The sequence below is a fragment of the Tyto alba genome, unplaced genomic scaffold (assembly GCF_018691265.1).
Source record: "Tyto alba isolate M040663 unplaced genomic scaffold, T.alba_DEE_v4.0 Super-Scaffold_38, whole genome shotgun sequence".
In the NCBI taxonomy this organism is placed as follows: domain Eukaryota; kingdom Metazoa; phylum Chordata; class Aves; order Strigiformes; family Tytonidae; genus Tyto; species Tyto alba.
In genome coordinates, this window is record NW_024881313.1 from 14918741 (window position 1) to 14935488 (window position 16748).

Here is a 16748-nt window from a genome sequence, read left to right on the forward strand (position 1 = left end):
GAAAGTTAGTCTTTTTCAATTTGTTTTATGAAAGATTTATCACCTTTCAGAATAAAAAGAAAGTAGAAAAAATAATACATCATTGTGCTGACATCTAGCTTCATTCTGTATTTCTTATGAACAAGCACTTAATCATAGTACATCTTCAGAGTACAGTTACCATTGAGGAGTAACCACTTGCAAGCATTTTGGGCATCCTAGACATTTAAACTATAAGATTGTCATCCTTACATAATTTGATGACGAATCATAGGCACAAAATCGTTCGGGTTGGAAAAGCCCTTTAAGATGGTCGAGTCCAACCGTTAAGCTAGCACTGCCAAGTCCCCCACTAAACCACGTCCCCCCTGCCTCCAGGGGTGGGGACTCAACCAATTCCTGGGTAGCCTGTTCCCGTGCTTGACAACCCTGGCAAAAGCTTCCAGAAATAAGGGTCATGAATGTTGCATCTACCTACTCGTTTTCAGTTCCCCTACGGTTACAGATATCATGATTTTTTTGAAAACTACTTGTGTTGGCGCAATGCTTGTGAAGGGGCAATGCTTGTGAATCCATTCACTGAGTGTGACTTCAGTGGAACTAGAGCTAAAGCTAAATCCCAATCCCAAAGATTAGGACTGCTGAGATTCCAGCACTCTTTCCTTTAGATATCTCCATCTAGTTTAGTTCCCCAGGAGCTAGCAGTGAATGTAGATCTTACGGTATTGGCGGAAGGGGAAATGGAGAAACCAGTCTGTGATTATGGTTGTTCTTAAATCGAAGGTAGCAGAAAAGAAAGAATACACATGAATAGTAGAACAGTTTTATCTGGACCGAAATACATACCTGTGTCCCTTGGATAAGTGTATTTGGCTATAGACTGGTCAAAAAAATTCCACTATCCTGACTTGAAGGTAGTACTGCATCAAATAAATTGATCTTACTTTTCAAATTTTATATTAATGCATGTTGATACATTTCAAATAAGGAGGCAAAGCATTTAAAAAGTGGTAAGTATTTTGAAATTATCAATTTAATTTTCACTGATGTTTCATTTACCTGATTTTCATGTTTGCATTGTTTGTTTGCAATAATTTTTTTTTTAACTCTAGATCACTGCATATAACAGGCGTACCTTCGAGACAGCAAGACATAATTTGATCATTAATATAATGTCAGCGGAAGGTATGTACAGAAAATAGCTTGTTGTGTTTTGAACTGAATAAGCAAAAACATTTATGGTATTCTTTTAAGATTAAAAAAATAATGTAAAATAGCTTTCTGGTGTTCAGGCCAAATGTGGAGGTACAAAGGGGAAGTAAGTTTTCCCTCTTTTGATCCAATTTGTTATTTTTATCTGAATTATTTCTGTCAGGTAAGACTATTATTCCTCATTCATTTTTTAAAAAAAAGCATGTTTACTTTTTTAATAATGAATTTCATTTTTTTTCCCTGTCTTTTCAAATGGACTTTACATGAAGGATTTTACTCTCTTTCTGCATGTTGTTTAGTTTGCTTACTTCTACATGTTATTTATGCAGAGAACAGCCATATAGGCAGATTATGGCATATATAGACATTTCAATTGAGAAAAACTGAATTGAATAGTTTGTGTCCTTAAAATTAGTTCTCTTCATCATTTATATCTAGTCTGGAGTGTTGCACGTTGGAATCCATTGGCACTGCAGATCAGTTTTGATCCCCAAATTGGCACGACTGTAATTTTATGTTTAATGAAGATTTACCAGCTGAGACTCTTTTCCTCTAGACTGCTCCTTTGTCTCCCAGTTGCTTTATAAATAGCCAATGGTTTTCAGCTTAAGTGACAGCTAATAGTACTAACTATTTAATTAATCATAATCATATTAGGGTCAAAATGAGCTAGTTCAAATACAAGATTTTTGGAAAGGTGTATCAATATTAAACTTCCCATTCGTTGTTATGGGGCATTTGTTCAAGGCAAAACTCTCTTTTTCTCATCACGACTAGATTTTCCTTTACCATATCAAGCGGAGTTCTTCATAAGGAATATGAATGTTGAAGAAATGTTAGCAAGTGAAATTCTTGGCGACTTTCTTGGAGCAGTGAAAAATGTGTGGCAGCCAGAACGCTTGAATGCTATAAACATTACTTCAGCTCTCGATAGGGGAGGGAGAGTTCCACTACCTATTAATGACATGAAGGAGGGGTAAGTACCTTTGTCAGTCTCATGCTTTTGCTTTACTCTTTTTTTTCTCCTTACTGAAAAGCTTAGTATTTTTTCAGGTTTTCTAGAAACTTTGCAACTGCTGTTTTATATTTTGGAAATCCAGATTGCTATTCGATATGAAAAGTTTACTGATGTTCCGAGCCCCTCTTACACCATGGATTTATCATGTTAGATACCATTTCAACAGGTTAGAATTTCTACACATCAATTTTACAATCCAAGGGATACTAATGACCTCTATTAATTATAAAACAGTTGGTAGTAAATATGCTTATTTTGTAATTCCAGTCTTACTTCTGAGCAGTCATCTGGCATGCTTTCAAATATTCAATAATTCCCAATTCACAAAACTCAAAATTTTGAAGCAAGGTGTGATAGAGCATAGGTTACAAAGACACTCAGATTTCTAAGAGCGTTTAGCATGTAACAGTGTCATTTGTAGCTGTACTCTTACTTAGTGAAATTTAACTACATGCTTTAGAAGCACTGTGGACTTTCATCTGAAAGTGATAAGCTGAGGTATCCGGGGAATTTATGTTACTGAGTGTAAACTGCAGGAGCACATTATTTCCAGTTGTGATTCATAACCATAAATTCTGTTCTGAAATATGATACTTCAATTAGAAACTAATAAGGATCCAGTCTTTTCAAAATATGGTTGTGGCTGTGCTTTTCCCTGGCAAAATGGAGATGCCTGGTTATTTTGAGATATTTTGTGTCAAATAATACCTAAGAAAGGGCCGGGGGTCCAAAAAATCTAAGATACATGCAGAAAAGGTTGTTGTTTCAGAGCCCTTTTGTACATCTGGAGTTTCTGAGCACATCTAAAGAAGGGAAGTGGCTTCTGTACTAGCCAGAGTAATAGCAGAGCCACTTAATACAAGTGGCTACATATCAAACATTTAATTAGATAATGCCTAAAATACCTAATGGTAACCAGGACCTAATTTCTGTTTCAGAATTCATTGATACGTTATTACCTGGTGCAGTAGACTGTATTTTCCAGCAACATTTTATATATTTAAATACGAAAATGAATAATACAGTTAGCGCAGTAACTCTTACGTACTGTAATGTTAAATGGAGCATTAAGTTTACGTTCAGCTTTCAGTATTCTGCAAACTTGTTGGCAGTGCATAAGTGCAGTATGGAATCCTTTAGGAGCAGCTGGGGGCTTTGAGAGGCTCATGTTAATATTAGGCTTGGAAGTAACTAGTCCTTGTGACTTTTATTTGAAAACATGGGAAGAATCTCTTTGAAAAAACTATGTTGAATAGAACTGAAGATTTCCTTAACATAAAATTGTATATATTTTATGTGATTTTCAAAAGTAGTACTGGTTTACTTACATGAGGAACCTACACTTGGGTCTCTATGACTTCATAGAAATTGACAGTTCTGATGGTAAGCAAACTATTACGTTATGCAGCAAAACAAAGTTGTAATAAGTAGCTAGAAAAATCCTTTTGACTTCAGTCTGTTATTCATGTGCTTAGATAAAGTGTGCTATCAAGAAAAATAATTTTTAAAAGTAATTTTATACTTTAAAGCACAGCTGAATGTTACTGTGAGAAATAACAGTGTTTGGAAGAGTACATCATTGTCCTTTGGGGAGATGCGAGAGGTATCCTGACAGTCTGTCACTCATCTTTTTTTTGCAGTGTGTATGTTATGGTTGGGGCAGATGTTCCATTCTCTTCGTGCTTACGAGAAGTGGAAAACCCACAAAACCAGCTGAGATGCAGTCAAGAAATGGAGCCTGTAATAACCTGTGATAAAAAATTTCGTACTCAATTCCATATTGACTGGTGTAAAATCTCTCTGGTGAGTTATTTTATTATTGCATAAAAATGTTTATAGAAGTACAATATTCTATGCCAGACATGACTGAGGTAAGAGTTTTGCCAGCCTGGCCAGACAGGTCTGATAGATTCCACTTTATCATGATTGATTGACACTGTTTTCCATTTTGTAGACATTCTTAAAATTATGAAAGGATTTTGCTACGTAGGCTAAATTCTATTAGATTAAGCACCGGTGAAGCCACCATATTAATTGTCACTAGCAGTGATTTGTATAAATGTCCAGAGAACTCTAGGGCTTACAGAACTAAAAGTAATGGGAGAATTATTTGGATAGGTGTAGTTCATTAATTCAGTGTGCTAATACTGCTAGTTACACTTACTTTTCTAAAAGCGTGTGTCTATATACATGTGTGTATATATAGATATATATGTTTTCTCAAATACTGAGTCTACAGCACTCACCAGTTAAATGTAATTTTCATGCTGCTAAAATCTTTCTGAAAATTGTCTAAAAGCTATTTCGTGCTAAAATTGAAATAGAAAAAGAAAACAAAATAGTGTTCACTAATGAAATCAAAGTAAATGGGAACGTTCTTTTCAGTCTAATGCAAGAAAAATGATAACTGAATGCTAGACTATTTGCCATGGAAGAAGTATAATTCCCAAAGAGGCTTTTAAAGGTTATTTTTTAGTTCTGGTAAAGAAAATCAAGAAATTGTACGATATTGGAGGAGAATGTTGCAGATAAGTTTGAACAAACATGGTGAAGGTACATAAAATAAACTTAGATGACTGTTGAGCTACTTCAGACATTGCCCGTGAGGAAACTGAAAGGGAGATATGAAAGGCTTTCGTACAATGTAAAAAATTCATTGAGTGTGAGAAAAGGTATACACAAAATCAATTAGGTAACTCCCAGCCCTTTCTTTCTCTACACTATGAATTAGGAAAGGTGTTGGAAAGCTGAAAAATACTTGTTTTCAAAAGAATATCCAGATTATTTACTGTTTACTGGCTTTCTGTTGAGAAATTGTGAAAGGTATATGTGTACACAGCAATACTTAATAGCACCTGAAAAATAGTAGAAGGCAGTCAGCCTTTGTTAAGAACAAACTGTGTCAAGTCTTTGGTTTCCTTCTATGAGAAAGAAGTAGAACAGAGATGCAGCAGCAGATGTCATTTTGTTTTGGTAAGATTTTTTCCTACTGTCTTTCTCATAAGCAAGCTCAGGAACGTGGCCTAGATGGAGCAAGGACCTAGTGGAGAGCTGGTTGGATAGCCATAATCGTAGCAGAATTATTGATAACTCCTTGTCGTTCTTCATTAAGAAGCTGGGTGATGGAATGTGCTGTTAAAATTAAATTTGCAGTCCCCATGAAACCAAAAGGATCTGCAGGTGCATTGAAGAACAGGATAGAATTCAGAAACGCCTTGAGAAGTTGGAGAAACAGCCTTAGAAAACAGGGTGAATTTCAAAAGGAGCAGCAGAGGAACAGTGCACTAATGCAAGGATAATCAACAGTACCCATGCCTAATGGGGAGCAGGTGGTTAGCAGTACTTCTCCAGAAAAAAACAACTGACAGTACCAGTGGCTGATAAACTAATCATGAAGCAGCCTTGTGCTGTTCTGGGAAAAGCAAAGTTACACACCCCGGGATGTGGAACAGGAACAGGCTCTCGGAGAAGGGTAATTTTCTTCAGCAGGCTTGAACTCAGCACTTGTTTTGGCAGCACGCCACGATAACTGAATTGAAATAGTCTTAGGGCTGTTTACTGTTGCCAGCAGCATTCCTGGTCCATCAAAGGGAAAAGGGATTCAGGCTTCCCGCTATCTTATCCCACTCTGCTTTTCACAAGGCCAGCCAAGGGGCAGGAAGTCCCCCAGGATCCGTGGGCTGGGAGGGAGCTGAGCACCGTTTCCCATAACTGCAACATAGACCAGTGAGTGAAAATACAACCATCATATCCTCTTCCTCCTGCTCTTTATGAGGTGATGGTGCCAGTTAGCACCTAAATGAAAGAGTGGATTTAAGTTTATGGGTCCCAGATTATGAAAAGAGGGGCAATGTAATACATGCTTCCTCTTAACACTACTTTCTGGGAGCTTGTTCTCACGCTGTGTCTGGGCTTCTGTTGGTCACATCAGTAAGTGCATGCATTTTTTTTTTTTAATGTACTGGTTAGGGTTTGAGATTCATCTAATCAGCCAGGTGCAACTTGGTGTACCTAATATAAAAGATACTTCATAATTAATGAGTGGAGAATACATTAATTTTGGTCAAACTTGTCTTGCACATATGTATACATGTATGCATTTGAAGCACAACAAAACACTATTTTGAGCATTTCATGAAAACCTGTTCATCCATTGCATAAGTTTTAATACACCGTTTTATGACTTAAAGTGTAAATTATAAAGAAATGACCATCAGTTGCAAGATTTCTCAACGAACAGTGACAGGCAAAAGGTCAAGAAGACAAATATCATTTATTTTCATTAATGATCTGGAGAGAGTTTTAAAGCGAACACTGATAAACTTTAGAAGTAATACCTAACTGAAGATAACAAGAAAATGAAGGCAGAGAATTGAAAAGTCACATGGAAAAGTCAGTCAATTAAATACAGGATGAAAGTCAGTAGCAAGAAAAGGTTGTATTTCTAGAAACATTAGATACAGACATTAAAAAAAAAAAAAAAAGTTAGTTACTTGTGACCAGGAACGCAGCCTTCTGGAGGTCAGTTGAATTAAGAGGTGGAAAGAACGTCGGAACTCTGGCTGTGATGAACTAACCACATATCTCATGTCGGGGTGCTTCCTGCCTCGGGTGGCGGGGGGAGGCAGCGGAGCTGCTCGGTCCTCAGCAGCTCGGCTCCTGCTCCCTGCTGCTCAGAGCACTGGGTGCGAAGCTCAGTAGGAAGAAGGAGGAAGAAAACCCATCGGTACTCCTCTCTTCATCTCTACCACTTCCATACAAGAGAGGGCAGTATTGTTACTTAGGAAGACTAGTAAGGAATGGATTAATTAATCAGAAAGAAATCGGTATAAAATAATTAGTTTGCAATAAAAATGTTTACTGAATTTTTACTCAGATACGGTTTCTGTGAGATATCCCTAAAATTAATCTGTAAAAACCATAGTATCTCTGGTAGACACAAAGTGATAAGGTGATAAAGTGATAGGACTATTCACATCTCTCAGAAGCTTTCAACAAAACGTAAGGTCTTGTTGGTCAAAAAAAGTGATTGGATTACATTGTACAGATACTGCCAGATGTGTAATATGGATTCTTTTGTATGTTATGGCTGGTTAAACACTGCCTGTTTTCACGCTCTGTTACTTTGTTATATAATTGTCTTCTTTTTTTGTCTTTTTTTTTTTTTTTTTTTGGGTATCAGGTTGACAATACAAAACAAGTTTCCACCTTTCAGGAAGTGATTCGTGGAGAGGGGATATTACCTGATGGTGGAGAATACAAGCCACCTTCTGATACACTGAAAAGCAGAGACTATTACTCGGATTTCCTAATTACACTGGCAGTGCCCTCGGCAATAGCACTGGTGCTTTTTCTAATACTTGCCTATATCATGTGCTGCCGACGGGAAGGAGTGTGAGTACTTTAACACGCTAATAAGTAATTGTAAATTTTTCTAAGATTATAATGCATAAAAGATTATTTGTTAGAAGATTTCCATTCAGTTCATTAAAAACATTCAAAACAGGCCAAAAGATACCTGCTTGAAGTATTGAACTATTTCTCATCTAAGCACATACAGTAATTTCCAGGAGAATGGGTATAGGGCCTTTAATTGTTCTAGTTGAAAAGGTTAAAAATCTCAACATATGCACAAAACTCCACAAACTGTTCACATATGCACAACTCTCCAAAATGCCCCAAACAAATAAAATACTAATAAAGGATCATTAATTCAGGAAAATACTAAGTAATTTCTAAAATGCTAACTTTATAAAATAAAATCTGGTTGAGGATATGAACTGAATTTAGACATACTATAAAAGAAAAACACATAAAAGGAAAGCAGCAAGTAACGTAATTTCTGCCATTTCTTACACAAACTACAGTTTCATTTTGTCACAGAATTTATTTTAGCCAGAAGCTTGTTCTTTAACTTGCATTTTCATTGCTCTGTGTGTGTGTCTGTGTGTGCGTGTCTGTCATCAGTATCACATCTCTATACGTGCGTTCATCAAGGTCTCATCATAAACCCAGTTGCAAATGCTGCCAAGTTGCATTTAGCAATAACCTTGTCAGCATTTCTACATCATATACTACTTTCATCAGCAGATAGATTTAATGTTCCAACTATCAATGCTATTATTTAATTCATAAATTTTGTTTTGTTTTTAGGGAAAAGAGAAACATGCAAACACCAGAGTAAGTGTCTTCTTTCCTGTTATTTTTCTTTTACCATTTAATTTTCATTCTCAGTAGCTTGTCATGCTTCATACATGTGTGTCATAATCTTCCTTCATTCTCTCTAATCCATGGTTTAATTCACAAATGTGAAAGCTGCTTTTAAATCAGAGTCTTGGCAAGGATAGAAGATCAGAATAAAAAGGGTTTGAAATTAACGACTGTCAATTCAAAATAAAATAGTGTTGTTAGAATAAATATGTTAATATGTAATTTATACTCCTGGTTTTTGGACTTCCCAGCCTATATCTTAAAGGCAGTGGACAGGAGAACAAATATCCTGGAAGGTATCCAGTGCCTATGCTATGGAGTGTTTTTAAATTAATTGATGAGTTTTTATGAATCTACCACAAGAATCAGGAGTTAACCAAAACTTTTAACTGCAGCAAATAAATGGAACATTAGCCATAAATTGCATAGTCTTGGATCCTATGAAAAACTCTTATCCAGACCGCAAAATCTAATGGAATAATTACTGCCTTAAAAATGAAATAAATCCAATACTTATTAAATTAACTATATAAAGGTTTACTGTAATTGATGCACTCTAGAGTCTGTAGCATGCATCAAAAACCTTGTGTTTTTAAGAAAAAACAGTAATTGTGAAAGTCTGTCTGTCTCGATGGAGCATTTAAGATACGTATTTACAACTTTGTTTCCTTTTGACGTAGCATCCAGTTGGTCCACCACAGTGCTATACAGAAATCAACCAAAGAGCTTCGTGACATGTCTAAAAATAGAGAGATAGCATGGCCTCTTTCCACGCTTCCTGTGTTTCACCCAGTTACTGGTGAGATTGTGCCGCCCCTTCACACGGACAGCTACGATAATACCAGTATGCCACTGATGCAAACGCAGCAGTGAGTACCTAGGCTTTATTTTATTTTTTTTAATACTCATTAAGTTGCATGATTTAACTATGGATTCCAGTGCTTGTCATCTGAAATGTGTTGTTTATGGCAGTATCAGGAATGACTCTAGTTCAAGATTGCTCTGGTGTTTGCATTTCAAGCAGAAAGAAAGGCCTTCTGTTATAAAATTAAATGGCTGGGTTTCAGTCTGCAGACTTGGCAGGAAGCTTTGACAGGAACAGTTACATTTCTGCGTGTTTTGGAGAAAACCTACTTTTGACAGAGGGATCGGTTAAAACTCTTCTATTTTAGACAGTTGCATCTTAACCCATGTCTTTGGAGTTCTGGTATAAAACTACCACCGGGTTGGTGGCAGTTTCATACCAGAAAATCCCGACTTTGTTAATAGTTAGTCATGTACCTGTCACACGTGGTTTATGTTTGAAATGTTAACGTTGAACAGACAAGCATATTTCATGACACAGATAATAAATGCAGACTTCCCAATGAAAATGCTCAGGGCTCTCGGCTGTTTCCGTTGTTACCAGCCTCTCTCCAAGACATAAAACAGCAAAATACTAATTTCTATTCCTTGAAGTTTATTTATCAGTAACTTAATGCAGCTGTGAAGACAGATCGATCCAGTGCTTTGCACGTGTTCTAATTCAGACGAGTCAGCAGTGCTGTAGTAAAAAGTCAGTTCCAGAAAGGTTTGGTTGAGGTGTCTGGGGGATGAGCAGCTCGGAGGCAGTGGTCTCCAAAGTGGCTGGTGCTGTTTGCCAGCGCCGGGCTATGGCACCAGCTCCAGCCAGTAGCCCCTCAGCTCTCAGGCCTGCATGGCCCCAGTGGTACTGGTCCAGTGCCAGCCTGAACTTGGCCTGAATTTACACATGCTTGCCCTGAATTCCCTTCATAATGCAGACACGTGCTAGAAGAGTGTTTTCTTCCACCTGTCGCAAAGCTAAATTCTGCACAAAGTATGGCTGTATCCCTTATACAACTGCTGCAGAGTTCTCTGCCCTGTCTTTTACAGTTTCTTCTCTATTCAGAATAGCAGTATTTTATGACTGGGGTGCCACAGCCTGTACCAAAGGCTTTCTTAGCTTGTACATACAGTTTTTATCTGCTTCACCTGCATTCCCACCCCTAATTCCTTTCAGTAAAAACAACCTTCATATCTGGTAGATGTTAAAAGAGGCACTTAAGTGGGACAGAAATATGTACCTTTGCCTTGATAAGTGAGCTGGTCCAGTCTGTAAAACCAGCTGTCTAGCTAGTTCATTCCACAAACATTAAGTTGCAAAGACTGTCAGCTTTCCTCAGTTCATCACTTATGGAAACTAAACTTTGCATGACATCAGAAGTCTCCAGTGACTGTTGGTAACTCTGGCGTTTTACCAAGTCTGAGTCTTTGAACCTACTTCACAAGTAGAGTAACAGAAACTACCCCTTAACAATAATTTTCTTTAATTGACTTGGCTAACCTTCTTTTGACAACTGTATTTGCATAGTGAAAATGGATTATTGCTTTGTAAGCAAAACCTGAGATTTTACATACTGAACTTCTATGCAAAACATACTTTAGAGTTTGTGTGGAAGCATTAAAGATATTACATTGTTTTTTGTAGGAACCTGCCACATCAGACGCAGATTCCACAGCACCAGAGTGCAGGTCAGTACTGAGAAAATATTGTAACTATTAATTGACCAGTGCAGAGGAATCCCTAGTTAAAACACGTACAGTCTAAGGACAGTGGAAACCATTTTCAGGTATACTAAAGTATTACAGCATTGTCATTCCAAAATTTTTTTGATGCATCAGTGAAAATTTTGCAATGGGATTGCTTAAACAAGTAGGAGAAATGCTCCGTTAGGGCAGCATGAGATACTGGAATCTGTTACAGCTGAGTTAGAAACCTCCTCATATAAATAATTTTCTGTCACAACGTGAAGCAAGAGCCGGATCCCCAAATGCAGTTACAGTGTTCAGATTCTCTAAAACTTCCCAGGAAATAAAAACTTCTAATCCCCACCGATACTAGTCAAGCTCTGTAGAAGGAGCTCCTTATTGCTGTTACTAACAAAGAGGTGATACCGGGGAATCTGTGGTGAGGCACATATCCATGCTGCAGGTTTCCTGTGTCTTAGTCATCACTTTTACATCATTGTCACAAATCCTAATGTACTGGCTGAGGTCGTGAATGATGCCATCAGAGTATCAGCTAAGGCTGATTGTTCTCTAGTTGCAGCCATAGCCATGTGAAAGGGGATAAGGATCATACATGGAAAATGTAGAGGCCAAAGTATAATTTTTGAATATTCAAAGAGGTATTTAGGCAAAACTCAACGGGTGTGTGTGTATATATATATATATGTATCGAACATAATGCGGGAGCTACAACTCCAAGAGGAGGACTTGTTTTAACTTAGGAGTTCCATAAGCAACTCTTTCTTTTCATTGAAAATCCTTCTTCTTCATTACTGCTTTCGGGGAGTAAAGGAGAATTTCGTATGACAACATTTCAAAGATTTGAGGCAAGTATATAATAGATGCTTCTGCCCGTGTGTTTTGTTTTTTTTTTTTTTGTTATCTGGAAAGTAAAAAACACATTTATAAAAAAAAGATATTGACTGCAGTTCTGCTAACTTGGCTATTTGTGTGCTTTGTTATACATATACTGGAAATGGCGAATGACCCTGGTGGTCAGAGCCTCAGTCCAAAGCCTCCAGCACTGGTTTGGGTTGACATTTAGCACAGTTCTCACACTCACTACCACAGGCATTTAGAAGGCAGAATAAAAATGTGACACAGTTCAGCTCTTCTGTTATGACTGTTTTGTTACAAAAATTCCAGTCTGTCCTGCAGTAAAAAAGATGCGAAATCACCTGGTAGTACTGTATGTTGGCAGCAGTGAGAATTTTTTAAAAAGGTATGAAATATAAGATAGCAGAGGTTCGTTGCTTGCAGAGCACACTGAAGAACTGCCATAAAAATAGATCTTAAAAATCGTCCTGTGTGTGTATTTTCTGTAGTACGTTATTTTGGTAGAATGCGCCCGTTCTTTCATATTCCTCATAGATTCTGCCTGTGAGAAGCTTTCAGAAATTGGGGGGGGGGGAAATGTATTTGGGTCAGACAGGGTTTCGTCCTCTTTTCTTAGTTTACAATGACACCTTCCTTCGTGACGCGGGTGTGCAGATGACACTGCAAGCACTTCTGTGACAGCATGGCACGTGTCTCTTGCAGTTTATCTTCTAAAGGATATTTGTGACTCGTGTTGTCAGAAGGTTAGATTTTTAGGTTACAATTTCAAACGAAATTTAGGTGCTCCTAAGTTTTTAGTAGCATCAATACAAACTTAGCAATCAATTTTATTGATCTGTTAAAATAAGAAATTTACAGAACTAAAACACTTAAGGACAAAAAAACTATAGGATGAGTCAGACATTGTTTAATTTTCTTCCCCTCCTACAGAAAGTTCCCAGTAATATAATCAGGATTATTAACACAGTATCAGTCCACCATGAAGAAGAAATTTCTGTTTTAAAGCCTTAGTAGACCATACTTAGTAATATGAAGAGCAGACAGTGTCTGATAACCACTCTCCTCTTCAGGAATTATCTGAATCCCCAATAAGGAAAAAATTCTTTTTAACCTTATGTAAAAATGCAGACTTGATAGCTGACATAATGCTCGACCATTTCACAAAGTTAAAACATAATGGGGAATGAATTTTATGAAAGGTGACAACTCTTATCTAACATATATATTACACTACTGGAAAGTGCTCCTGGTCTCCAATATGAAAAGGTATATTAAGTTTTATAATTGTCTGTCTGTCGATTGGCAAAATTCATGAGGACTGTTTTAAGGTGCTTAAATGAAACAATTTACAGGATATTCCTACAGTGCAAAAGACTAGTGCATGTACAACATATCCCGCGTTTTTCATTTTGAGCTTCACAGTCTCCCTATGAAGTCTGTTAGATCCCAAATATAAATTTCCAGTTAAACAATCTTTTCCAGATCTCTCCCTTTCCAGGAGAAAGCAAGCTAAGCTTTTTCATGTTTACGTTGTCTTTTGGTCCAGGTTTGTACTTGTAGTGTTTCTTCAATGTGGTGGTTGATAAAGGAGGAACAGATACTCTGTATGTGCTGTGCTACCAGCTGACAGTTCAGTATTGTTGAAGCATCATCTGCCACTGATGGATTATATAAATTCTCATCTATTTGCAGGTAAATGGTATTCCTGAGGAAAGAAAACTAACAGAAGCAATGAATTTGTAATCAGAGAAGGCAGCAAATTGTCATATTTCCTTATTTGTTCTGATTGATGCATGAGTTTTTCTGGTGTATATTGTGCATGCTCACAGTATTAAGATGATTTCAGTGCCAGAGAGTACAATCACTTCCATATAACTGACGTACTGTATCCTTTTGTACTTTGGACATTTTTGACAATTTGTAAACACTGATAACTTTTTATATTTGTTACATTCAGAAAATAATCTTTCAAATATATGTATTAATAAATATAAAACTTTATTCTGTCTTGTGATCTCTCCTGAAAGTTTTAACGGGGAAATCAAAACTTCACAATAAGCACCAGGTTCAAAGGATTTCAGACTCTGTTCAGTAGGATAATTGCCTTACATTTGCACACAAAAAGCAGTAGTGTACAAGCATGAAAACTTGTGCAATATGATGAGGCTCAGAAATAGTATTCCAGATTTATTAGGCATTAATTTCGTAGAGATTATCAAAATGTAATCAGCAAAGTTATTTTGGAAAAAAAAAAAAAAAAAAGAAAAAAAGCCTCAAAACAACGACCTAAAACTATTCCTATTGAAAATTGGATTTCTGTTCCTTTACCAGATATTTTAACCTATTTGACAACTTGTAAGCAATTAAACATTTAAAATCTGTCCATTCATTCATCTGGTTATGTTAGAAGAAACTGTTACAAACTACTGTAGGCAGAAATTAATGTCTGCAATAAACAAGGGTAAATTTTGTTACGGTATACATGGACTAACTCTTTAAAAACACTCTCCAAAAAATTTTTTGTGATATTCCTGATGCAGTTTGTTTTTTATATCCTCCACATTCTTTACCCTATTCGGAGCAAAAAGAGCTGTGGGAGAACTAGGTAACCAATAAACCAAGGATTATTTTTTAGCATCTTAAAAAAGAGTTGATTAAGCCCATACTTTCCTGGGAGGTGGCTACTTTGAGAGGCAGTTGTCTATGCAGCTGAAAGCTTAATAATACGAACTTTGTTAAAAGGATCTGAACTGAGGTTTCCTTATTTTTCGATAGGTGGTGGTAATTTATCTCCTGACACTGTTTTGCATATTTTAAATTATTATTATTCTTTAAATCCTCAAATACAGCATAATACAAGACTTCAGGGTCTCCAGCTGTAACAGGGCACACCAACAGCTCTTGAGGTTTTACCTCAAAGCATCATTCTGTTTTAAGCTGACACTTAGGCTTTGTCTTTTTTCTGCAATATTTTCTCTTTCAGAAGCTGTATGTTCATCAGGACGTTTTATTGTAAGCAGAAAGCTGTGCCTGCTTGACGATTGCTAAATGCCAGCTACATTTCCTTAGCTGAGGTTTCTGAGGTCTTTGCTAGGAGAAATTCTGAGTAATTTAGGAGTTTAAGACTGAGGCTAAAAAGAAACTGTAAACCAAAGTTATTAGAGTTTGTAGAAAGACCAAAGTAGTCACTGGATTTTTTCTTTTTTTTTTTTTTTTTTTTTTTTTTTACAGTTATGACCCTCTTCCTTCACATCGCAAACCCTTATTTTGTTTGCTTAAAAATGAACATAGTGATGTGTTTATAGGCTTGGACCTGAACGCAACACTTCAGCAGATACTTAAAACGAGTCCTGAGCTGTTTTTTAGGCACATTTTGTGCAACAAGTATAATTATTGCATCAAAGTACGCAACAAGTGCTCAGAACACTGTGTGTACTTTATATTGTCAAGCCTTAAATGTCCCGACCTTGCAAGGCTGCCCTAAATGCTAAGCACACCCTACAGAATATGCTAACAAATGCATCTAGCCATCGGAACCGTGCTGGTGGCAGTTACACTAAGAGAAATGGCTCAAGCTAGGCATAGAAATTGAAAAACTACATCAGTTTGTGAAACAGTTGGAATAAAGAGCCATTCCTACTCACTTTCAAAGTGGCCTGAGTCACAGCTACCTCATCCAGGCAGTAGCAAGGAAGACTTTCATCAGCCAGTCAGCCTTCTGAGAGACCCCCTCCTTTCTTCCAGTAGCTTGGATGGTGATCGGTGAGAAGTGAATTGGAAAACTGCATGCTGAGTTTTATAGTAAATTAAAAATCTACTTCTCTTATCCAGGCTGTGAAAAATTTGAGTACAATCAGCATTTGGTTTCTGCTAGTTTCCACTACTGTTTTCAAATGTATGAGCTGTCAGTGCTCTGAAACAGAAATGAATGGAATGGATTTTAAATAATGATTTTTAATGCAACGTAAGACTAAACTTTGTAAATAGTATTGGGTTTGGATGCTAACCATTTCTGATAACTTGAGGATGACGTGACAATCAATTAAATACCAGTTGAGCTGCTTCTATCTTATTTGCATTAATATGTAAGAGTGCCAATACCTTTAAGGAAATTTCTTAAACTGTTATGTACATGCATAAAGAATCAGTTTATACCAGTGGGTGGTCCACCTAATCTGAAATAAATCTAATGATGTCAGTGACTTCAGTATTGAGCACACCTGAACTATTTTATGATTGAAAGCCATATTCATTTGAGGTAAGTTTAAAACCAAATTATTTATTTTTACTTATCAAAATAATTACTGTGGAAGCATAGATTTATAAAGCTGGCTAAAGAGTTAGTTAAAAGTGCTGATAGTTACAACAGTAAATTCACAGCTCCTTTTAACGGTGTACGATGATAGTATGAACCGATACTGTATTAAGTGACAGTTGCAACCAAATTAAAGAGAAGGCACTACAAATGTCTTTGTAAATATATGAAATGTAAAATCTAATAAATAGGAAGACATTAAGTAGTGATGTTGCTGCCTGGTTATTTTACACAGTGATGCCTGAACAACTTTGTGTGGCAGCTCTTGCGGGTACGGAGGGTGACACTGGCTGGGAAGTGCGTGGAACTGAAGTGGAGCTGATGGATTGTGCAGGCTCCTGTTTCACTGGGGGAGATGCTGAGCTAGGTGGTGTGACCGGAAAGGATGGGCAGCATCTGCACCACGTAGGTCAGGTGCCCACCTTCCGTACCATGTGCCTCCCTGATGATACGAGGAGCTCTGGAGCTGGGAAGCACCACTCTGAATCCTTTTCTTAAGCAGCCCCCTCTTCTATTTCGTGTGGAACTTCAGTAGCTAAATTAAAAGCTGAATTCCTTAACCCAAACGATAAGGGTGGGTTGCTTGATGTTGCCAGCCTGAAGAAAAGC

At 37.1% G+C, this 16748-nt stretch overlaps 1 protein-coding gene across 9 annotated transcripts in view; it reads left to right on the top strand.

Moving 5' to 3' along the window:
- The window catches only part of SGCE (sarcoglycan epsilon), a 34308-nt gene extending 17967 nt beyond the window's left edge, over positions 1 to 16341 (top strand). For 4 of the 9 annotated variants that reach the window (XM_042801720.1, XM_042801725.1, XM_042801724.1 and 1 more), the window contains 9 exons: positions 1092 to 1164; positions 1969 to 2167; positions 3850 to 4012; positions 7392 to 7603; positions 8363 to 8389; positions 9100 to 9288; positions 10908 to 10951; positions 11780 to 11814; positions 13517 to 16341. In XM_042801720.1, the coding sequence (XP_042657654.1) occupies positions 1092 to 1164; positions 1969 to 2167; positions 3850 to 4012; positions 7392 to 7603; positions 8363 to 8389; positions 9100 to 9288; positions 10908 to 10951; positions 11780 to 11814; positions 13517 to 13567 (993 nt within the window). In that variant the 3' untranslated portion in view covers positions 13568 to 16341. The other 5 variants (XM_042801722.1, XM_042801727.1, XM_042801721.1 and 2 more) reach the window with 3 other exon arrangements.
- Positions 16342 to 16748: the final 407 nt, after the last annotated feature.